The sequence below is a fragment of the Ostrinia furnacalis genome, unplaced genomic scaffold (genome assembly GCF_004193835.3).
Source record: "Ostrinia furnacalis isolate ACB-3 unplaced genomic scaffold, ASM419383v2 OfSCF2049, whole genome shotgun sequence".
In the NCBI taxonomy this organism is placed as follows: Eukaryota; Metazoa; Arthropoda; class Insecta; order Lepidoptera; family Crambidae; genus Ostrinia; species Ostrinia furnacalis.
In genome coordinates, this window is record NW_021132288.1 from 95,829 (window position 1) to 121,395 (window position 25,567).

Consider the following 25,567-nt stretch of genomic DNA (forward strand, 5'->3'; position numbering starts at 1 on the left):
TTCCTTTAGAAGTAAATAATGAAATTAGGAACTGACGTCAGAACATCAGCCTTTCCAAAGACAAATTTGTTATCGGGTTTCGTAAAATGTTTTCTCGTCCTATTTGCTTTCAAGATTACCCACATTTATACATACAGAGTGATTTTGTAATCAGTGTCAATTTGTTTTAATAAGCTCTATAATAACAATTTTACGATACAACGTTATCTTAATTATTATTAATCGTCGTATGTTTCGCGAAAAAAATATAGAAAATTGAATTCGCGGGTGCCTCTTATTTTTCAAAGGTTAAAACTTATGTTCGCGTACGATATCTATTAAGCTTTGTAGTTAACTGTGTGTACGTATTTTTCCATGAACGAAGCAAATTATCCACGTGCGCCAATTTTGAAACCGCGCGCAGCGGATAAAAATAATTAAATATGGAAAAAAAATGTTTTCTTCACATAAATCGATTCAGTTACTGATTCTGAATCGCTCCTAAAAATCTGGATACTAGTTGCAAACTCACCCTGTATACAGCGTGTGTTTGGAAACACTTGAATATTCTGTCTTTTTTAATTTTATTGAATCGAGAAATTATTTCAAGTTAAAACAATATTTCATTCATAAGCTTTACGCCTCTCAATAATTTTAAAATTTCATCTAAAATGCAAAACTTATTTCAAACTAATTTTAATACTTGAAAAATTTTGTGTATTCAATTTTTTACCTGAGGTAATGCAGTCCATTAACTCAAGTTTTAAAATAACTATTCTTTCGATTCTTTTTTTCTACTACTTACAGCTGGAGCGTCGATTGCACTTTGAACTTTGATGTTTGAACGATCACAGTCATTTTCCATAATTATTACGTAAACTTAGGCTTGTTAATGTATGCTATGGTTACAAAAATATCAATTAGTAACTAATTATAATTAATCATAACCGTAAAATAAATTCGTTTCATCGCGTACGTATGGGTTTCTTTCAAATAAAACATAATTGTCTGTAATTCACGCAAAAACTACTAAACGGATTTTGTTCAATCTTTACAGTATTATTGTTTTTAAGTAGGTATCAGAATAACATACCTATAGGCTTAAACTTTAAAATACCTATTTATAATCCACGCGGGCAAAACCGTGAACAAAAACTAGTGACTACAATTTTTTCTTTATAGTTGTTTTAGTGCCTTCAAATAAGCGTAGGCTGCGCTTGCAGTGAGAGCTTCCAGATATAAAGCTGGTGTCATTAACCTAGGCCAGACGTACTGGCGCTATTTTTCGTCTGGAATCGTTTCAAAAAGCATAGATCATACTTCTCAGCCAGTTCACAGAATATGTTTAAAAGTTACGATTTAAGTTGGTATTTTGCATCAAGTTTAAGATAATTTGTGACTCTACGTACCTATACAAAAATTATATGGAATCATCCTTTACATCATGTACTTTTTCGTGAAAGTGCCAAAGACAAAAATAGAACATCAGGTAGGTACATTCATGTGGATTAAGAGTTTATAAATATTTATAGACGTCATTGGGATCAATGATCTATCTTGTAGAAGAATACTGACATGGAGCTGTAGAGGCATTACGAAAATACGAAAACACCGTTAGGAAGAAGCCCTTTCATTTTATGATAGAGACGTGTCTTTCGAGAAGCGCTTCCGTAAGTTCCGAAATCGATTTGACCATAGCTCTTTACGAGAGGTTCACCGAATTCCAGCCTCGACCCCCAAAGAAATCTAGACGTCTTGATGGGACTGTACCAAATGAACTGCTCACTCAAACCAGCCTGTGCCAGATCGTCTGGCATTCCGCCCGCCTGTTTCCCGGCAACGGATTCAATGATCCGGTACGTGACGAATATTTAAAATGGAGCTTACAAAGGGCTCGTTAATTGATTCAGTAGAGCCCTATTTAACAAGTAAACGTGTTAAGTCAATTACACCAAAAAGGCCATAAAGTTGATACGTTGTCACAATATCTTCTATCTATATTTATAAAAGCGAAAGGTCACTGACAGACTCACTCACCATGAAATCTCAGAAACTATAACACCTACAAACTTGAAATTTGACAGGTAGGTTCCTTATAGGATGTAGACATCCACTAAAAGCCGCTAGTTTTTGATTAAACTATTTATTTCGCAACACACTGTAAATTGACGGATATTCATCTTTTAATGTGAATTTAGTGGAAGTTATTCCGTTGTTTTATAAAACCTCTAGCTGAAAAGCATCAACAAATTGTCTGATTGTCGCCAGCTGTGGGTCTAGACAAAGTGCAAATTATAATCGCAAACCAGTCGAAAAGTGGTCGTAAAGCCCCTTTTTTGTATGGAGTTTTGACGGATTCGATTTTCGATTCGATCAAAAAGTGCGTTTTGTCTAAGGGGGCTGTACGTAGCTGTCACTTTCGTCGCTAGATAGCTTGCGATTATCACTTATTCACTGCCAGTGTCACATGTTTTTATCGGAGCAAAATTGTTCTTTCCCGGTTGAACTAAATGTTTCCCAACTATGCCGACAATGTTACAGGAAGCGACCCTTTTCTCAAGAGTGGCGTTGAACTAAGGATTATATTTCTTGGTCACGAAAAGAGGTTAAGGAAAACGTTCGCGTTTTTTGACGGATGCACGAACGGAGAATATGAATTGGCATAACATTCGTATAGACATCGATGGCCAGTATTATTCAATAAAGTTATTGATATTATTATTTCAGGCAGAAAAAGCTGTTTATTGAGACACAAAGCTAAACTGAACACGAAGTAAAAAATATAGGGAAGATATTATCTCAAAGTGGCCTAACACAAAGCTGCGTTTAGATTAATCGAATCCTAAAAATTCTAAAAAAGACTTTTCGCTGAAATGGAGCTACCTATTACAAAAACTTTTGATGCAAATAGGTACCTAGAATTTTTCTGTGAAAACGATTGCTGTACAGTTGAATACTCTCCAAACTCTGCATTTTTTCAGAAACGATAAATGCGTATAAATAAATAATAAACTACTATAAATAATGTAGCATATAATACCCACCATGTTCATAGGTTTTAAGAATTTAACACTCGAAGGTTATGCAACTTCTTTAAGCTTAGGCACTAATTTTATTACAAACGCGAAAATTTCTCAGGATGGATTGATGGATGGATGTTTGTTACTTTTCCACGCCAAAACTTCTAGACGGATTAAAATGAACAATGTTTCAGCTAAACACCAAGTACCTAGCTCGTAAATATTACTTTAGAGTTTTCATTTAATCTCCGCGAACGAAACTACTATATTTATTGGTCTAGAGTTAGTAGTTATTTTGTCTTTTCTTAAGTCTTCCACTATTCTGATTTAATAGTTTTACATAATTTACACTGACACAGTTATACATAATATAGATAGGAAGAAATAATGGGTAGCTATTCGTTAAAACGAATTCACTTATCTTTAGAAACCAGCGCCGAATAAGCCGGCTCATTATCGACCGCCGATATTAAAGCCGCCGTATCCACAGGTGAATGGGACATGATATAATGGGATCGGCACAACTGTCTTGATAGTACGGAAGCTCATGGTTTTCTAAACCAAAGTGAAGGCCAAATGTTCTGTACTCTTGTAAATTAGACATGGTTGTCATCCTACTGTGGAGACTACATACCCTGATTTTGATGATGACGATGCAAAAAAGTTATGATCCACTGAACGTCAAAGTTTTGTAAGAATCTATATACCTAATACATATTATGGTATCTGTTGTGTTAAAATACACTGACAATAGTGACACCATACCATTAAACTGTATTCTCTAATTAACCCGTTCACGCACACTGGATTCATTAAATGTGACACACTGTGATTTCAGTGTTCATTAAATCGCTCCAAATATCTCTACGGTAAATGGCGTGCACAATATTCGAGAGCAACATTATAGGGCCGGATTAATTCCAATCTGAGATAAAAATATGTGTTGGCTCTCGAAGTTTTGACAGTAGCGCATTCCAGTTAAAATTGTATGAATACTATCAATTAAACATGCTGAACAGAGTAAAACTGGACACTATGGTTTTGTACATGGATTATGTGCAGTTCCGCGCGCTTGGTAGTGAAGTTACCAAGCGTGAATGTGTTAATATAAAAAAAACTACTATAATATAAAATGAGTTTTAGCGGTACTACGAGTAATAACTCAATACGCTTCGATCTAATGAAAGCTTAAAGCTCAAGCTTTCTAAACAAAATTTTCAACTTGTCTGTTGGGCTTTCCCATTCCCATGGGCTTAATTACAAAAACTCGTTACCTATTAATTAGTTGCCCAAGTTAGTTATTGCCCATGAGGTTATAATAATCCAAGTATTTTCCAACTCGTTATTGAATATCATTTTGCGAGACCATTTCAACCCAAATGCGTCTTATCTCTGGCTACGCAGATTCAATGCTAGTGTTGGGAAAGACTTGAGTCTTAACCCAGTTTTATACGGGCGTGTAATAAAATGAGACTCAGATATGAGTCTACACTCAAATAAATACAGGCCATTGATATTACATTTCATGAATCTATACTGGTTTGAATCGAGTTTTGAACTCCGTTTTATAGTACGGGCCTTAAAGTCGTCTGTTAAGTACCGCACTCATTTAGGCCGAGTTTCCGAGAATCTTAAGTAATTCTGAATGCCAAGTCTGTTACTGTGATCTTATGAAGAAAACGCTTATTTTATCGCGCAAATTAAGTGTTTTCGTCGAACTTGAGCTATTTTCGAATTTTATCAAAAATCTTATCTACTGCCAAATTTTAATAAAGAAGCCAATATTAGGTTAGGTATATTTAATTTTATTAATAATAAGAACTGAAGTTAGAGTAGGTACCTATTTTTATTAGTGTTTGACATTAAGTAATAGCCAACTTCTGTTGATCTCGTCGAGATCTCGTCGACAGACTATTAAAAATACGCGTACTTTATTAAGCTATATTTAATATTTATACATTTATAAGGCGGGGTGTATTATTTTTTTTCAACGAATTCCCATCACAAACGTAAGGACTTTTTCGCTTTTAAAAATAAAAGATAAGTGAGGCAGAAAACGATGCCATAGCCACGGCGAGCTTACACTAAGCCGCAAGTATTTACATAAACGGGCACTTACCAAGAGATCGCATTAAATATGATTTTTGACATGTTTATTAGGGGCATTATCCTACTTTAAACCTATGAAAGCGGCAATAAAATACAAACCGCGTGCTGTCACGCCATAAAACTCGAATCCAAAAATACTTTAGTAAGTATGGATTCAGGCCGGTAATCGCAAAAACAATCAGTTTATTCACAAACTTTTGCCAAGAAGATTAATGTAATAAAGAAAAGTAAAGCTTACTTTGGGATTGCTAAGTTGGTTCGCGAACAACTTAAGTATATAATTGATGGTCACCGCAAACTTCCTATTCTTAGTAACTACCTATTCCGAGACTACGAGTATATTCTTCAAAATGACTTCGATATATTTGACGCAATCTTCTCCCACTTTTACTGAAGGAGAAAAAGAGACGGGCGAAGCTGAAACCGTTTTCAGTAAGTCTTTTATAGACATAACGACTTAATATAAATGAACCGAAATAGCATTCTCTGAGAATAGTATAATGACACTCTTTAACGTAAATTCTGCATCTACGCCATTTTCATCTTTTATTATACTACTAGCGGCCGCCCGCGACTTCGTACGCGTGGAACCCGTTTTACCCCCTTCATCTATCTTACGCGGTTTAGATTTTTTCATACAAATGTTTTTTCCCGCTAACTCCCGTTCCCGTAGGAATTTTGCAATATCCTGTTATAACTAAGCTTTAAGTTTACTAAGGTACCTGCTTGCTAAATTTCAAGCGTCTAACTTAAGCGGTTTAGATTTTTCATACAAAAGGATTTTCCCTCTTGTTCCCGTTTCCGTGAGAATTTCGGGAATTCCTTGTTGTAACTAAGCTCTAAGTTTAATAAGGTACCTACATGCCAAATTTCAAGCGTTTAACTTAAGCGGTTTAGATTTTTCATACAAAAGGATTTTCCCGCTAATGCCCGTTCCCGTGGGAATTCCTAAGTATCCTATAACCTGCCCAGGAGTATGAAGAATAATTGTACCAAGTTTCGTTAAAATTTGTCAAGTAGTTTTTGTTTCTATAAGGAACATACAGACAGACAGACAGACAGACAGACAGACAGACAGACAGACAGACAGACAGACAGACAGACAAAAATTTTACTGATTGCATTTTTGGCATCAGTATCGATCACTAATCACCCCCTGATAGTTATTTTGAAAATATATTTCATGTACAGAATTGACCTCTCTACAGATTTATTATAAGTATAGATTTTACTGCTTTTCTTGTTCCTCTTTTAGTGAGTTTTTTAGCTCAATAGCGACTCATGAATGCTTGAATGCAAAAAAGCCACGAGTCAAAATAATTTTCATCGTCATCATTTCAGCCACAGCACGTCCACTGCTGAACATAGGCTTCCATAGGGGGAAGCCTATGTTCAGCAGTGGACGATTTCCATGCTATTAGTTGAAGTTGAAAATACGTCATTCAGCGTAAAATACTTGTACAATTGTACATATTTTTTATGTTTGTCACTCACCAAATCTCACATAATTACTAGGCTACCAAATACCCATACTAAAAGTATAGTTCTCAGAAACGAGTTTTTAGTTTAATAGGTTTCATTAAGTAGGTACCTACTATCCTTTGTAATGTAATAAATTACTTTGGTAGAACTAATTAGCGGGTACTATTAAGTATTCGGTGTCGTAGCGTAGGTGTTCACTTCCACGAATATCGTCTCAATTCCGAAGGGAACAGGGTTCTCTTGAACACATTTTACTAATGTTTGCTACACCTTTTTGATTAATAACACTAACAAAATACAGATCAGTAGGCCTAAGATGCGCGCCGCGATAAGCACATTAAAAATATATTGTAACGATTTGTGTAGAGAAACTTTTTTTTCAGGATTTCGGTATTCCATCTATAGTATTGCTGAATTGAACATATGAATGCGGTAACTACCAAATATAGTTTCTACAAGTACCGATCTCTACTTTCATGTTGATCGGTTGGTAGCGGCCTGCGTCCAGCGCCTTCCTGCTACCTTTATAATGTCGTCGGCCCACCTTGTGGGTGGACGTCCCACGTTGCGTTTTCCGGTACGCGGCCTCCACTCCAGAACCTTGCTGCCCCATCGGCCGTCAGTTCTGCGTACTAAGTATGTGCCCTGCTCATTGCCCCTTCAGCTTATTAATCCGTCGGGATATGTCAGCGACTTTAGATCGTTTACGGATCTCCTCATTTCTGATTTGATCTCGTAAAGAATAAAAAAAAACAACAAAGTCATGTAAACCTAGCAAATCAGAGTTCATATTTGAACTGTAACGGTTTTTTTGTTTAATTTTAGTTATGGCACCCTGGGGAGCGATCACGGTCGCCCGATTCGTTCCAGCTCTGTGCACTGCTATCCTTTATACAATAGCATTAAACTTTTACGGAATTACGAGAAAGTTGAACATAATAAATCACTATTTGCTGGACTTAACTGAACTATAGTTAGTTCTCCGTTAATCGCATTAGTATGAACTAGCAACCCGCCCCGACTTCACGCGGATGCTAAATAGGACATACACCTTCCTCTTGAATCACTCTACCTATCAAAAAAATCGCATCAAAATCCGTTGCTTATTGTTAAAGATCTAAGCATACATAGGAACAGACAGGAAAGCGACTTTGTTTTATAATAAGTAGTGATATTTAAACTAACTAGACCAATTAAGTCTTCTTTCTAGTTCTTTCGTAGTCCTAATATAATTTTGAATTAGAATCTTTTGAAACCACCGTGGCCGATTTGTGTGCGCGTGTATACTATTAGGTGAAAAGAAGGTTTTAAAAATGTTTCACTAAAATTAAATGAGATTTACTAAAAGGGATCAAGTAATATTCCGTTTCACAAAATAAACACACCTAACATGTACAAAAGCTAAAACGCTTTATGTGAATATTATTTGAGAGACGAAGATCTTATTTCGGGCGAGTTAATAAAACGTTGTTAAAATAACATACTTCATGGCTGAATTTTATAAGCCTCGTATGCTTCCCTTTTATTATTATTCAATCATCCGATAGAATTTGTTATGTAAAGGTGGTTCTACATTGGCAAATCATCGTCTTAGTCCTATTTCCAGTTGCAACATAATAGTGAATATCAAATGTCTGACTTCACCATACCATTTATATGCCCCTGTTAACATGGGCTAGTGTCGGCTCATATACCCATTTACCTAACACCTTGTAGACATATATTTAGATTTTAGAAAAGCAATATTTCTTTTTCGTTTTATGTAACACAACATATAATTCTNCTATATATATAAAAGAAAGTCGTGTTAGTTACTCCACTTATAACTCAAGAACGGCTGAACCGATTTAGCTGAAAATTGTCAGGGAGGTAGTTTAGAGCCAGGAGAAGGACATAGGATACTTTTTATCCCGTTCGAAATTAAAAAAAAGTCTGCTTATTTATTTCCATTAAGGCGGAACAAAGTTCGCCGGGTCAGCTAGTATAATTCTAAAAATACTATTTCATACAACTAGTCGTCATTATTACTCGAACAATATTATTTTCTCTATTACTTATTTTGGATAATACTGTTCCAATATTATGTTTATACTCATAAACTTATAAGAAAGTTATAAATAGAGGTAGGTATATGTATGGATAAGGGAGGTTCTTTACAATGAGCCTTGAGAGCTGTCTAACTAACTAGTACCTGCTTTGATAACGATAATAATTGGCAGGATGTGGATTACAATGTGGGTGGGCTACCGGATCCGTCAATCTAGGTATAACAAGACAACATGAAACGCTAATCGAATACGTGTGGGAATATGTAATTCGTAACAAACGTCCTTGTAGGCAAAGTTTGCCCAGCGACAATACTTGAGGCAGCAACATTTCGTCAATATGGCGGCAATTTTCAGTAAAACTAGAATTTCTGTCGTTGAAGCCATTTGTTGCGCCAAGAATGGTCACGAACATTTTTAATAGGTACTGAAAGAAAGAAAGACTTATGGTCATATGTCCCCTAGATGGGGCAGAGGGCGTCCACAACAGTCCTCCATCTCGTTCGGTCTTGAGCTTCTCGCTTGATCTCGCTCCAGGTCTTGCCGATCTTCTTCGCCTCGTCCGCTACAGTGCGCCGCCAAGTTTGCCTGGGTCGACCACGTTTGCGTTTTCCTTGGGGATTTCAATCCAGAGCCTGCTTAGGGATGTGATCGGGGTCCCTTCGGAGAGTGTGGCCAATCCAGTTCCACTTGCGGCGCTTGATCTGCTGGTCGATCGGAATTTCGTGGCAGCGTTCCAATAGCTCGACGTTGGAGATTTTTTCGGGCCAGTATATGCCGAGAATTCGGCGAAGGCAGCGGTTGATGAAGACCTGCAGCTGGTGCGAGATAACCTTGGTGACCTTCCACGTTTCACACCCAGTACTGCTACAACATTGTCGATATGTTGTTCATAAAACACTCTTTTTACATTTTATCAATTTGTGTGCGTCGATCGGAGTTCACCAATGTGTTCACCACCTTATAAAAAGTTTATGAAATGCTAAATTTTATAAAAAAAGGCGGAGGCTCTCGTAAATGTCTCGTAACCTCAAATGCTAAGGTATAAACGTAAATAATTCCAACAGTGACGCGTGTATGACAGTAAGGTTGAGTTGCACCAACCTACTTTAACCGTAACTATAACATTAACCGGTGTTTTTTGTATGGAGTTTGACAGTTTTTGACATTTGTCAAAGTTAAAGTAAGATGGTGCAACCCAGCCTAAGTCTTGAGTGAAAGGTTATTGAATTCTTAAAATAAGTTGGAAGGTATGAATAGCAGCTATGGTACGAAGTAATAGAACTGTGGGCGCGCACTGTACCTTCAATAATGATCCAATAACGCGGTTCACTCAAGCTTCAATACGGACTTATGAAAATAATGTAGGGGAGCTGACGTATTTTATATTCTAATAATGCTAGTACCCAAAAATATCTCGTAAGGCACATAGCTCTTAGATCTGATGCCCATTGGGACACGGAAGTTCTCGATTGGCGGGCACGAGTCGGAAAACATAGTGTGGGCAGGACTCCCGCTAGGACGATATGGTGTGAACGTCCCGGGAAGTACCTGGATGCGATGCGAGCAGCCCAAGGCCGGTCATTGTGAAAATCCTTGGAAGAGGCCTTTGTCCAGAAGTGGACGTTATTTAACTAAAGCAAAAATAATGTTGTTATGAACTTTATTAATAACAGAAAATGTATTTGTAGATTTTTTTTTAAATAAGTATTTAGAAACTTTTTTTTAGTTTAGTTTTATGCTAAAAATAACTCTTTGGCAAATAACTCCCTTTGTGTTGGTTTAACCCTCCGTGTACGAGGTGACTAAAAGTTACGTCCCGTACCAGGTGGGGTATGACACACCCCAATATACAAAGTGATAAAATTTTCATTCAACATTTTTTTAGGTGGAATTTAATATAGAACATTGATTATATTATTTACGTATGCTAATTAGGTTTAAGAAATGCTCTGAGCTGAAAATATGGATTATAACATTTTTATCATAAAAAAACAAAAAGACACAATTTCCGTTGTTCTTGTAATTTAGGAATCAGTTTCCTGTGTATAATTTTTAATTAGTGCCTTTAATTATGACAACCGTTTTTATTTAACAAAGTACAAGTACTTACTTATAATTTAAAAGAAAATTAAAAACTGGAAGGGTATAAATTTGTTTTGATCGTCGGTTTTCAATTTACCACAATTCTGATGAAAGAAAATGAGTATGCTTAATGCATAAAATGGGAGCTTAACAATTTTATTTATTTATAAAATATGTTATTCCATTTCAGTAGCCCATAAATTGTATCACCAAGTATAAATTGTAGCCCATAAGTGTATGTTCACATACATCTTCGGATCTCAGTACTAAACTTCCAGATTCGCACTAAAAGTCATCTCATTTGACTAAAAGTGCTTGAAAATTTCAGATACCGTAAAAATCACGAAAAATAATATTTGTATTAAATTTTATTCAATTGACAAAGCTAAAAATATATAAATTACACCAAAAGTGTTAGATTATTTTTTAAACTTTTTAACAACGTCCCGTACCAGGTGGGGTGTGTGACACCCACACGCACTTTAAAGGTATGTAACTCAATTGGTAGTCACCGCTGGACTGATTTTTCAACGCTGATCGAAGCAGCAGTGTCATAATTCCAGCTACTGAGAATTTCAAATTCAGCACTAGCAAATTTTTAAAATTGTGGCTATTTTAAAAGGACTGGGGTGTGTCACACCCCACCTCGTACAGCGAGGGTTAAGTCGAACCTTTTTTTAAACAAAAAATATACTATAATTAAAGGAGGTACATAAACTATTGTCAAATCATCCTTGACTTAGGATTTTCTTTGCACAATTATAAAGGACGTACCTAAATCTGGACTTCAAGGCGTTTTTACGAGTGAGAAAACCTTGTACTTATTTCTAACAATAAGAATTCTAAGAAACTTTCGAAAGAATATCTATTCGTAGACTAGTTATATACGCATCAACGGGGCCATCTTTTTCTGCTTTGACATCAATTGGCGTAACAAAATACATTTAGATACTATTCGCTCATATAAATACAATTACCTAGTTCTTTCTACAAAAGAAAGATTTATTATGTTAACAATATTATTTTACTCGTAAATGCTATTTCAAAAATATTGTTGCTTATCGTGACCCTGTGACATTAAGTATTTTGCTATATAGCGAAATACTTAGATTGTTTATTTTGTGCCATATTTGTAATGTTTTCACAAAATAGTGTCAATATTTAGGTACACAATAAGATCTTGGGTACAACACTAGACTTTGAAAGATAAATGTGTGACAAAAAAGTTTTCAGTAGGTACTTTAATAACAAAATAGAGATATTTCATATTTTATGTTATAACTAGCGGCCGCCCGCGACTTCGTACGCGTGGATCCCGTTTTACCCCCTTCTTCTATCTTACGCGGTTTAGATTTTTTCATACAAATGTTTTTTCCCGCTAACTCCCGTTCCCGTGGGAATTTTGCAATATCCTGTTGTAACTAAGCTTTAAGTTGACTAAGATACCTGCACGCTAAATTTTAAGCGTCTAACTTAAGCGGTTAAGATTTTTTCATACAAAAGTTATTTCCCGCTAACTCCCGTTCCCGTGGGAAATTTGCAATATCCTGTTGTAACTAAGCTTTAAGTTGACTAAGATACCTGCACACTAAATTTTAAGCGTCTAACTTAAGCGGTTAAGATTTTTTCATACAAAAGTTATTTCCCGCTAACTCCCGTTCCCGTGGGAATTTTGCAATATCCTGTTGTAACTAAGCTTTAAGTTTACTAAAATACCTGCATGCCAAATTTCTAGCGTCTAACTTAAGCGGTTTAGATTTTTCACACAAAAGGATTTTCCCGCTAATTCCCGTTCCCGTGGGAATTCCTAAGTATACTATAACCTGCCCAGGAGTATGAAGAATAATTGTACTAAGTTTCGTTAAAATCCGTCGAGTAGTTTTTGTTTCTATAAGGAACATACAGACAGACAGACAGACAGACAGACAGACAGACAGACAGACAGACAAAAATTTTACTGATTGCATTTTTGGCATCAGTATCGATCACTAATTACCCCCTGATAGTTATTTTGAAAATATATTTAATGTACAGAATTGACCTCTCTACAGATTTATTATAAGTATAGATTGAAATTCTTTAGACTCAAAATTAAAATACACCGTTTAAATATTATGACAAAGATGTATGAATCTTGTAAAGGTTTGTGATTCTAGGGCAAAAAATTTAATGACACTAAATAAGATCCCTCTAATGTCTTTGATAAATTTTAATACGCTCATTTCAAGGCTTAAAACCTCGGGTATATCTTAGCCTTATTCATATAACTTGTAATAAAAACAGTGCGGTGTTTTGCTCTTTAAAGTAACAAAAACATTCGTGATTATTAATAATTACAGAACGATATTAAAGGACAATGTTCTACGACCTAATAAATTTATTTATTGACTCTGCTCGTCAACATATTGTCTTCAAACGTTTCTAATAAAATATAAAAATACTAGCTTTCCGCCCGCGGCTTCGCCCGCGTGGAATTTTGTCTGTCACAGAAAAACTTTATCGCGCGCGTCCCTGTTTCAAAAACCGGGATAAAAACTATCCTATGTTCTTTCCCGGGACTCAAACTATCTCTATGCCAAATTTCATCAAAATCGGTTGCGAGGTTTAAGCGGGAAAGCGTAACAGACAGACAGACAGACAGACAGACAGACAGAGTTACTTTCGCAATTATAATATTAGTTGGGATTGATTCAATACTACCACTCACAATCTTTGACTTTTTGGCGACACTTATAGGCGATCTCATCAATCATTCCGCAGATGATTTATGGATAGGACAAACCTACACTATAAGAGCCCACGGGAAGCACTTTTTTCAGGAAAGTAGATTACCTTGTCGCCGCTAGTGGGTAGTGTATTTATAGCACCACAACTTAAAGTGTTTGATGCTTCAAACGACAACTTTTAAGATCTGCTATCACAAAGATAGACTTTCGAACTATTGTTCTCTACTTCTACTCGTATTTTTTTCAATTTTTGTTTCCTGCTAAACTAAGTTCAGTTATTTCAGGTTTCAGTGTGGGCGATGTTTTGTTTGATGCGTGACGTAGGCAGAACATAAGTGGATACAGGTCACAGGGCGACAGAGAGGAGAGTAAACGATCCTCTGTCACCCTCTTAATAGCGGTCTAACGAAACTTACGCCGTTTAAGAGGAACTTTAGGCCGCGAGTATACTAAGGCTGGGGTGCACCAACTTACATTAACTTTAAAAAACGTCTAAAATCTGTCAAACTCCATACAAAAAACACCGGTTATCGTTATAGTTACGGTCATAGTTAGGTTGTGCAACTCAGCCTAAATGTTTTAAAGCATGCCACTTAGCGCTATGGCATCTAATTTTGTTTTAATAGATGCTAATTTAAATTTGGTTGTCTTAAAATTTGATAGATATTGAATATTTTAGTACTCAAAATCCTATAATTTCCAACCCAGTAGGTAGAGTAAATTTTGAACTGCTTTAGAGGTCTGGAATGAATTATATAAATTATTAAAAGCTTCAGTGATTAAAACAAGAGAACCGTTCCAAACTTCTGGCACAAACATATCAAAGCATCAACTAACTTCAAATTAAGGGCTTATGCGCAATTTGTGCGGAATGACCCTTACCTTTTACCGGATTAAACTGAAGATATTAAGGATTTTAGAGTTTCGCAATAGCTCATTCGAATAAACCAGCTCGGTATACGTAAGGGGCCTAATGCAAATTATCCGGGGTGTACTTATCGGTAGTACATTTTTACTTAAAACTTTATACATGGTGGAAACGTTAAGTGATCTCACTCGATTATTTCTAAACTATACAAGATATCGAAAAACTGATTACTGATCCTGTAAGTGCTCCACGAGCTCTTTCAATCGGTATTACATATTTGAATACTATTCTGTGACGCACTTTCTGTATTCAAAATTCATTTTTCCTGCGAAAAGCAACGCTAAAAATACTTACAAAGTTTTAAATTTTATAGTGTAAAGTGGATTTCGAATAAAATATAATAAGATAAAACTAATGTAATTGAATACACTAGTATCTCTCAATCTCTGTTTAAAAGATAACTGCATTATTTGCATCTAAATTGAAGCTGTGGAAGTGCAAGTAACCCCTGCACCCGCTGCACGCGAGTGTAACTTGCACTTGACCGGTTTTCGTTCCTACTTCATAATGAGATGGTGATTATTTATTTTCCAGAATATAAAAACTCGGATTTTGCATTTGGTCATAATAATATGTCAGTTTTATGATACGTAACTGTACTGTGAAATGAAATGAAATAGTTTATTCAGTACATGCTGAATGCGAGCGGCGCAGAACCGGTCTTTGTGGAAATCATTGTCCAGCAGTGGACGTCTTTTGGCTGAAACGAACGAACGAAATTCAGAACATAGGCTCTTTCCAGGGCACTTAACACGTCCCAAATATAGCTTGCCCTACCAAATAACTTTTTTATACAGTCTAGGATGTTATATATCTATTGTGTTAATAGTAGTTAATTCTACGTGAACACAGAATTTAACAGCAAATGTTAGTTTGATTCGGGAAATAAGTGAAGATCTATTCATCTACTTCTATTCTACTTTTTGATATCTTAAACCTACGAGTATCTCAATATTGTGTAGCATAAATGTTATATTTTTACATTTCGTTGACTACCTTTTTACTATCCCAACAGATTGTAGACGTATTTGTGAATAATTTCAGCTTGTCACGCGTGCCAGATAAACAAGGTGTTGACAGACATACATTCGCTAGTAATGGTATCGAACCCTAAAAATAATCTAGATTGCCAAATGTGTGGGAGTGACACTTGTGCGGTTGTGGCATTCACATGTTTTCTCGTATTTTATTATTCATACTACGGCGTCTGGATATACTGATTGTTCTTTAAAGATAGAATTTTGTGGATCTTGTCTTTGACTTATTTTATTCAAAGTTGTTATATCACTAAATAAATACTCTCTTTTTCAGATAATTTTTTTAAAATGTATTTACATAAAGACTTTCGATGAAATCCTTTGGTCACCATTGACGTTAAAGCCATGTAAAAGTAAGCGTCTTAATTTACTTGTTAAATTTCAAGCGTCATTGACTTTTTATACTAGGTGACTTTGCAAACAGTATCGTAATAAGCTCTTAAACAATTGAACAATACAACTTTATCATTATTATTTTTAATCGAGGTATCTTTCGCAAAAAAAAATCTAATTGCCCATAAATTTTAAGTTTTAAAGGATAAGGCTTATTTTCGCCCACCATTATGTCTATTAAGCTTTGCTGTATGAACTGTATGAAGGTATTTTTCTGTGAACGAAGTAAATAATATCCACGTGTGTCAACTTTTTAACCATAACGCATAGCTGATAAAACATATTAAATATGAAAAAAATGTTTTCTTTATGTAAATCGATTAATGATTGTGAGTCACTCTTAAAAATTTGGACAGTGATTACAAAGTCACCCTGTATAAACAATTTAGGCTTTAATCAAAAGTCAATTTAAATAAAAGCTTAAAAAAAGCTTTAATATTCAGATGAAACCGACTCAAATATAGAGCGATATTACAAGTCGTCGAAAATTCAAACCTTAAAATTTAAAAATCTTAGCGCAAACAATTTCCAAAGTTTGTGTGACTCCAGGCTGAACTGTGATAAATATTTATGACATAATTACGCTCTTCGAAACTTCGATTACACAGCCACGAAGAATTTGGGACCACTTCGTTCGCAGGCATATGTTTCGTCGGAAAGTTACGGCGTCGCTTGCAAACTTTGCGTAGTTATTCGGGTTTTTCTCTTCCCTTCATTGACTTTGATTACTACGAACTTGACTAGATACAGAAGGAAAAAACAAGGAAGGCAACATAAACATTTTTATATGGAGCCCTGTATGGACGTTTACAAGAACTCGTAAAATTCTGAGAACGCATTGATGTAGCTTTTCGACCATTTGTAGACAATATGAAAATGTTTTGCATATGGCACATCATTTTCGCAGAATTTCATAAGCCTATGCGATAGCTGGCAAAGATAATTCACTGTAATTTTAAGTACAATTTTAAATATAGTTTTGCCTCTAAGTTTCTTTCGCACCACGATACATTTCAAGTGTACCTACGGTGTTGTGTGCACACTTACCCGACCCATGTTTGGGTCGCTAGAAAAAGGTTTATATTTACAATTTCTAACGTAAAACATCTCAGCGACTAAACATAATATCTGACCGTACTTCACGGTATCGGCTCACAAAGCGAATGGCGTGGAAAAGAATATGGATGAGGGTAAAATTACCCCACTTCATGTGAAAGCTTAGGCAGAATTCTACGCTAATCGGTTGGATGTGCTTGCTCAGTTAATGGTTAGTGAAGAAACTTTTTGATGGTTTTAACATTTAAGTGACTTAATAAACGTCTTTTCAATAAATTAGTAACTTTCAAAGTAATGATTAGTAAAGAGATCTTACAATAACGACTTTTCAGTGAAATAGCATACGAGAATAAATTACTATATTTTAATTTATCATTTCTTGTGGCTTTTCTAACAATAATGGTGGCTTTATTTCAAGAACTTAATAGTTTCGGAGCTCCACCGACCTTTCTCGATGTTACGTCATAAGTTGTTATGATTAATCGCACATCGTTATTGGCAATAACTACGTCGTCTGACGTCAGTACAGTTACTGATTTTAGTAATAGTTTTAAGTTTACTATGTTTGATGTTTTACCGTGAAAGAATCAGTATCGGAACGAGATTTTATTGAAAAATATTAAATCAAATTCTGTGGAAGCGTATTATACTCATTCACACCGGCTGCGCACAGGCTTCAGCAATAGGTATAAATGCCAAATAAAATACTATATCCAATAGCAAAAATTGTACGGATGAACGGTTTTAAAATCATAAAAGCTGTACATAAAGCTTATAATGTATAAAGTTCGCATACTACATTTCTCCTGAGAATTCTTTACAAAGAAAAACGTTCATAACTTTTGAAAGCAACAGCCGAATCCGCTTTCTTGTCATCATTAGCAACTACTCACGCCATTTCCCTACCTTTTATCGTCTTAATTAATTTAATTAGATAGTATTTTGCGTTTATCGTTAAAATGTAAGCGGATTTACCAACAGTGTTTATTTATTCATGTTTAAAATGGCTCACTCTTTAATATGAAAATACGGCTACAGGCTTTTACTATCTGAAGTATGATTTACCACAGATTTTTTTGCAAATTTCACCATTCTGTTCATATTTCTATATAATTTCAGTGTGATTATTTATTTTAAGACAATACAAATGCCATTTAAAACTTTGGTTTTATTTAATAACTCAGACCACATAATTTAAATGATTAAAAAATATGTTTTAGGTTAGGTTAGGTTAGGTATTTATTTAAATTTTGTTAGAAATACTTGTTACAATCTAGACAGAATATTATCTATCACAAGTTCACTGTCTAAATATTTGCCGCTTGGTGGGTTTAGAACTCACGAATTCCGGAAAATGTACACTAAAGCAAACCATCCAACGGATTATAATCAAACTTAACTGCCTTTGCTCGTGAATCTACTCGTGCCAAAAATTCTTTTAAAATTAAAGTCTTGCATCCTAAGTTCTGTTTCTTTAAGAATTATTTTTTTTATATTAAAGAGGTTGGTTTTTAAAACGATTCTATTTTTTTAAAATGCTGCCCAAAAGATGAGATACTGGCCACATAGAAAAAAAAACTTATTTTCTTTTAACATCATCGACTGTCCTTTGTTATTTTCTGCTTCGTTTTTGTGGTCTTTTATTTAAATTGAATAAAATAAAGGCTTTCTAGTGATAAAATGCGGAATAGGTAAGTTGATTTTTTGTGTATTTTTTACTTACTTTTACATTATCTATCGTGGATTATGTTTTGATAATTACAGTAAGTATTGAATAGTGTTAACAAAAGAACTAAAATTAGATTGCGTTGGTGGTTTATAAAATCAAGCATATTATAACAGCCCATAAAAGAAGTGGAAAGGATTTTACAGTTTAAATCCGTGTGCTCTAGCGACTATCGTTTTTGTGAGCAAAGAAACAAAACGCGTGCCGATTCGATGCTCGATGCAAACGTAAAATTGACATTCGCAAAAAGCCACAATCGTCATAGCGCGAAATAACTTTGTGGTTGGCTCAGTGAGTACAATATTCCGAATGCGTTGAACTAAATTGTACGGTTTCGACATCCAACTCATGTAACATAGACATAAATATCGGACATATTTCATTCTGTTACCTAATGATACCTCAAACTTAAAATCCTAGATAAATATATTATTATGACTACATTTAATACAGTTACATAACTATTTATAAAGACCGGTCTGCCTTTTAAGGTAGTAATAACAGGCTTTCAATTCAATTATGTATATTATTTTCTATACCTGAATATTAAGTTAGGGCATAGCTAGGGCCATAAAACTACGAGGAAGCAATTTAATTGTAAATAAATAGATAGAATTAGACATGAAATATAGCTACTTAATTATAATCTCTGGATCTTCAAGACAAGCCAATAGTCAATAAGGTACGTTTGTTGTAAGATTGTATGTATCTAACAATCTTAGGCTATATTTAGGTACGCTTAACGTCAGTACGGTTTGCGGTCAATTAGTGATGTAATACTAGAACGGAGTAGATCAGAGTAACAGGCAAAATCGAAATGCAAAACTAAATCAATCCTTATATAGTCTTAACTCCTTCTCATCAATAAAACTAACATGATAAACTATTGTCGAAGCATTTTATCTAATTTACGCAATAAGCTCATACATTGATCGATAAGTTTTTATCACGACGCGCCTTTAGGCCGGGTGGAGACCTCCAAAAGTATAACCCATTTCTTTCTTTCCAGGGCTGTTATGCCTTCGTAACGTCCACGTAGTGGTCCCAGAGGCAGTCGAACGCGGTTCCAAGGTGGAGATGCGGTGCCTCTACGACTTGGAGAAGGAGGAGCTGTATTCCGTGAAATGGTACCGGGGGGACCGGGAGTTCTACAGATATTCGCCCCGGGACGTCCCGCCGCTCAGAATATTTGGCATCCCCGGCATTGAAGTTGATGTAAGTAGTTGTTTACTTGTTTATTTCTTTAGTGCTACGTGTACAGTGGTTGAAAATGTTCTTGTAACTTGAACGTCCGCTCGAACGCTCAATGAGCGATTCCATACAAAATGTATGGAAGTGTCATCTGCGATTCATTGCAGACACTTGTACTTTGTACTAGCAAGTGGCTAGTTAATTGCAACCTAGTATTTATTACCTAGTTAATTGTAAATAAAAATTACTTTACTTAGCTAGTTTTACAAGTAAATGTTAGGTCTTTATCCCGCGTCAACGAAATGTGTGAAACTAGCAAAAAATATAAAACAAATTACTTACAATAAAATTTATCACAGTTTTTTGCAGACACAATGATAAAGTGTTCTAAAATTGTCTATCGACATAATAGAACTTATTTTCAATCTAGCAAATGTGTCCAATGAAATAGTAAATTATTTCTAAATGGATCTTTGACAGCAACAACTAACGGAATTTTTGATAACATTGAAACTTTAATAGAACTGAAACGACTGGTCAAAGCCGCTGAAACGGTCTAAATTAGTGGAATTAGCTCGCTGGACATAGACAATCGAATATCCATGTTACTCGGTTTTGCAAAATTACTGTCTAGCAATAGTAATAGTCTTCTAATGGGGTAGAATTTAGTTTGTGTATTTATACGAGTCCCTACTTAGCTCATGGAAGACCAATATTGCTCTAATTCTAAGGCTGAGTTGTGCCACCTGATTTTAACCGTAACAATAACATTAACCGGTGCTTTATATAGAGTTTGACAGATTTTTGACGTTTGTCAAAGTTAAAGTAAGATAATGCAACTGAGCCTAAGTAATGGAACAATGATTCGTAGGTAGTTTGTTATTTAGACAAATCGATTCGTGATTGAACCACTATTAACACAACTATTAAATTCGTTACGATTTGATTGTTGTTGGTGTTTAACAATTATTATTTACGTATTAAGTAAACAAACACCAAAACGTAAACATATGAAATAATAAGTTTCATTACGTACATACCTATAGGGAAATAACCATTAATTATTTAATGTTTGGTCAATGATCAAAGAGAACGATGAAATAGGTACCTACATTATATTTGCTGTTTTCGCAGAATTGTATAATTCTTTTTTAATTTAATTATGCTTATCCTGAAGCCTGAAATTAAGTCAACCTTTAATATTCAATCTGAAAGTACACGTTTCTGAAAACAGTAATAACTTTACAGGATGAAAGGTTTTGCAAAAAATATTATACACATAGCATCATACCTACTTACCCTTATGATTGTTATTAGTGCTATTTTGTGACACAAATAAGTATGATTTTATTGCATAGTATTTATAATTTGATGATTGATAATTCTGCAATACAAGGCAAACAAACTTTAATTTTTAACCGACTTCATGAATACAAAATACCTTTTAAAAAACCCTTAACTTATTAACAATCCAAAATTCAATTATCTGTCTATTACAGTAGATTTCATAAATAAGCACCAATAACGGTGGCGGATACCTTCTCATTCCTCAGGGAGCTGAAATGCTTTCTGCGGAGCCGCATTCTGCTCGAAATTTTTAAGGCAGATGTTTTCACAGATACCTTTAAAACGGCACGCGCTCTGGTATACAAAATACTAATAGAAATTGTTGCTGTGTGCACAAACGAACGTGTCGTTAAATATTCAGGCAACTGCAGCGTATAGCGCTAAATAAATTTCTTGCCAATTTTCAGTTTTCAGAGCTTAAGTTTATCGAATTTTACAGGAAACCAAGCCCTCGTAACGGGATTAATTTCCTAAATTAGTTTATCACTTCTTGCTTTATTGTTTTATTAATAAAATATATTTTCCAAGTAAATGCAAATCAACTTATAGGGCTACAAAAGATTCTAAAAAAAACACATAGCAAACTCATAGCTCCGAAACTACTGGACCAATTTCAAAAATACTTTCACCATTACAATCCCACATTATTTCTGATGAACGTAGATAGTACGAAGTTCGCCAGGACAGATAAGTTGGTATAAAAGTACCAAAATTAAGTTGTTTTTTGCTTTACATGTTACCTGATACTACTTTTAAAATAATTAACGAGAAATCTCCATTCTAAACTGTTCATCGTCCCATTAAACCAGCACTGACATTAAGGTTACTAGTCGTCCGGCTTTGAATTCCCAACACACTTCAGCACCAGTTTGAGAGCTTAAGGTTTGCGGTAAGTTATTTATGCTTCTGAATAAATTGATTTGCACCCACGAGACTCGTCGGGCTTCAGATGCCCGAAACTTAAGCCAGAGACACTTTTGTTAGTGGCACTTTGAAGCAATTTGTTGTGAACGATGTGATTTGGTAACCATTCCCCGCGGTGTAAGAAACTTCGGAACTTTTTCAACCTGGACTTATGGATAATGAAAACATAATACGAAAGTATTTTATTGGACAACAACAAGATCCATTAAGGTTAGTGAATACCAAACTTTGATAAGTCTAAATTATGAAACTGGTATTAAGATATGAAACTCTGCTGAGAAAACTGTGAGGAACACTTTATGAGCTCGTTTGTTATTTGAAAACTGTGGTAAAGAACTTCAATTGCGGCGCATATTTTCAACACATATTATATCCCCTGGATAATTAAAAATATGTAAAATATTTTAATACCCGTCTTAATGCAAACATGTTTTCAGAGAAAATCCCATATTATTATGATATACACGAACGAAATGTGAATTCAAAGGTCGTTTTATGCTTCAAATTTCACAAAATGGCACAATTTTTAGTATTCTATTTGTTTTCCCGTATTGGAGAATTAAAAGGCTAATAGGTAGGTACTGTATATTGAAAAAAGATATTCATCAATAAGCCTCTTTCTGTAATAAATAGCGTAAAATTATGATACAAAAGTCAGAAATATAATTTTTGCGAAACATGAAACTGTAGAATAACTCAAAATGATAATAATTCTACTAAAACTAATAATTTCAATAATTGAAAGTTTGATTTCATACAACACATCTTTCGTTTCGATAATATTCACGACTAAATTCTAACAATTGGTGAATACATTTTAGTTCCCCGAATCAATCTGTTATTTTCCAATAATTAGCGTGAATTTGATTAGAAGTACACGGGTTTGCCGTAAACCAACCCAAATAGTGTTCGAACATGAGTTCTCACAGTATTAATTGTTATAAATGGAAACACAAATGACACAAACAAATATAGATTGTGAGCCGCAAGCAATACCTATTACTGAGTCAAATCTTTCAGAGCTATAACCAATAACAGAGCAAAATATCACAGAGTATTTATGAACTTTATGACTTTATTTGTATCAAACTTAGTCATAACTAGGGACCGGATGCATTTGCATATTAAAGTCATTCTTCAATAGCATATTTTACCTAAAATCTAGTGAAGATGCATATTAACGATACATTTACAATATTTTTCCGAGTGCAGAGCGTCCTGAAATGTGACAAAAGTAATAATATTTTTCAAATCAAACTTTTCCTCTAACGAAATGTGAATAAAAAGGACGTGGTTCCCAAACTAATAAACATACTTGTATGCTGGTTTTGAAATATAAATGAAAACTTACTTTTTTTTCGTTCCTGAAACTTATTATTTAATTTTGCATAGCTTTTTATGTTACATATAATCCGGTCTCAACTTAACTGTATTTAAACTACTCGTACCTACTCCGCGCTTTACGCTTCAAAAAAGATAAGTTGCAATTTTAAAACTGTGGTAATTACTGAGTTCTGAAGGCTAATGCTAATAAATTATTTATTTATTATGGTACCTACTGTTGGAATTTTAATCCGTAAAACATGCCCACTTTAATCACGTTTTTGTCCGTCAACGTGATAACAACTCTTAAAACTACAAATTTACAATATTTGTGGTACTAATTATACAATGTCATGACTGCTGCGAGTATGCGTCTACTGCGTAATTGTGTTTGAGCATGAAAGCTCCAGTACAAAGTTGCTGGAAACTTTGACGGCCAGCCAGTTTATATTATGACAGTGCTTTATAACATTTTCTGACTCGAGTGTTTGTCTAACAGTTAAATCAACACAGATGATCGTAATTACTTAAATTATAAATATAAAAGTTTGTGTTTGTTTTAAAAATAGACTGTTGAACTTTGAGGAGATTTAATTATCAAATTAGACCCCGCCGTAAATGAATTTTAAAGGAGAACACGTGAGTGGTTCTTAGAACATATACATCATTTATTTTAATAAAAACTTTTATCGTCAAGGTGGAAGCGTTAAATTCCAATGCTGCTACCATAAAAACTGTTCTTATAAAATTACTGAATTTGATCATAAGATAATGGCAATCAAAGTAGCTACTTATCTTAAATAAACAATTAGATCCACGACTCATAAAATCCTATACGACCTATTGAAAGAAAACGACGGTCATAATCTATACAATAAATCTGTAGAGAGGTCAATTCTGTACATTAAATATATTTTCAAAATAACTATCAGGGGGTGATTAGTGATCGATACTGATGCCAAAAATGCAATCAGTAAAATTTTTGTCTGTCTGTCTGTGTCTGTCTGTCTGTATGTTCCTTATGGAAACAAAAACTACTCGACGGATTTTAACGAAATTTGGTACAATTATTCTTCGTACTCCTGGGCAGGTTATAGGATACTTAGGAATTCCCACGGGAACGGTAATTAGCTGGAAAATCCTTTTGTAAAAAAAATCTAAACCGCTTCAGTTAGACGCTTGAAATTTGGCATGCAGGTATCTTAGTAAACTTAAAGCTTAGTTACAACAGGATATTGCAAAATTCCCACGGGAACGGGAGTTAGCGGGAAAAAACATTTGTATGAAAAAATCTAAACCGCTTAAGTTAGATGCTTAAAATTTGGCATGCAGGTATCTTAGTAAACTTAAAGCTTAGTTACAACAGGATATTGCAAAATTCCCACGGAAACGGGAGTTACCGGGAAAAAACATTTGTATGAAAAAATCTAAACCGCTTAAGTTAGACGCTTGAAATTTGGAATGCAGGTATCTTAGTAAACTTAAAGCTTAGTTACAACAGGATATTTCAAAATTCCCACGGAAACGGGAGTTAGCGGGAAAAAACATTTGTATGAAAAAATCTAAACCGCGTGATAGATGAAGGGGGTAAAACGGGATCCACGCGTACGAAGTCGCGGGCGGCCGCTAGTTATAAATAAGTTCTTCTTTAATGTTGGTATACTATAGTCTCATCTCAGTATAACTAGTTCTACTGCAAATTAAAATACTTAAGCTTACCTAAAAAAATGGTATCTCCCTTGTGTCGCGATGGAATGCAAATAAGTTGGAAAAGATCGACCGCATAAGTGCTAAAGTTTCCGACATGACACACGGCGAACGCACGAGTGACACCGCAAATGTGTCACGAGACGTGACAGGTCTTTGTGGCGCCATCTGCATCAAAGCATGAACATTCGCAAATCTCTATTTGCGAATGTTCATGCTTTTGTGAGTTTTGCTCTATTTTGAAACCATAAAAGATGGAGTCGAATTAGGTAGTCGTTTCTCAATACATAGGTAGACCGGGTACAATAGTACCATTTTTTGGAAATTGTTCAATATTGAGAATCTATTATCCATAATACATAGTAGATACTAAGTTAGTTCTATAAACACACTTTTACTTGTTATATTAATGACTTCAAACTGGCTCTTACCCTTAACTAAAACAGCAACAGTCTGTAAAAGCTTACTGCAAATAGTTTCCTATTTTAT

General features: G+C 34.8%; 1 protein-coding gene across 1 annotated transcript in view; it reads left to right on the forward strand.

The window, feature by feature from the left end:
• Positions 1–25,567, forward strand: part of LOC114354455 (uncharacterized) — a 103,782-nt gene that overhangs the window by 20,576 nt on the left and 57,639 nt on the right. Inside the window, exon 2 of the mRNA XM_028306845.1 lies at positions 19,596–19,801. Coding sequence (XP_028162646.1) covers positions 19,596–19,801 — 206 coding nt within the window. The remainder of the gene's footprint in view (positions 1–19,595; positions 19,802–25,567) is intronic.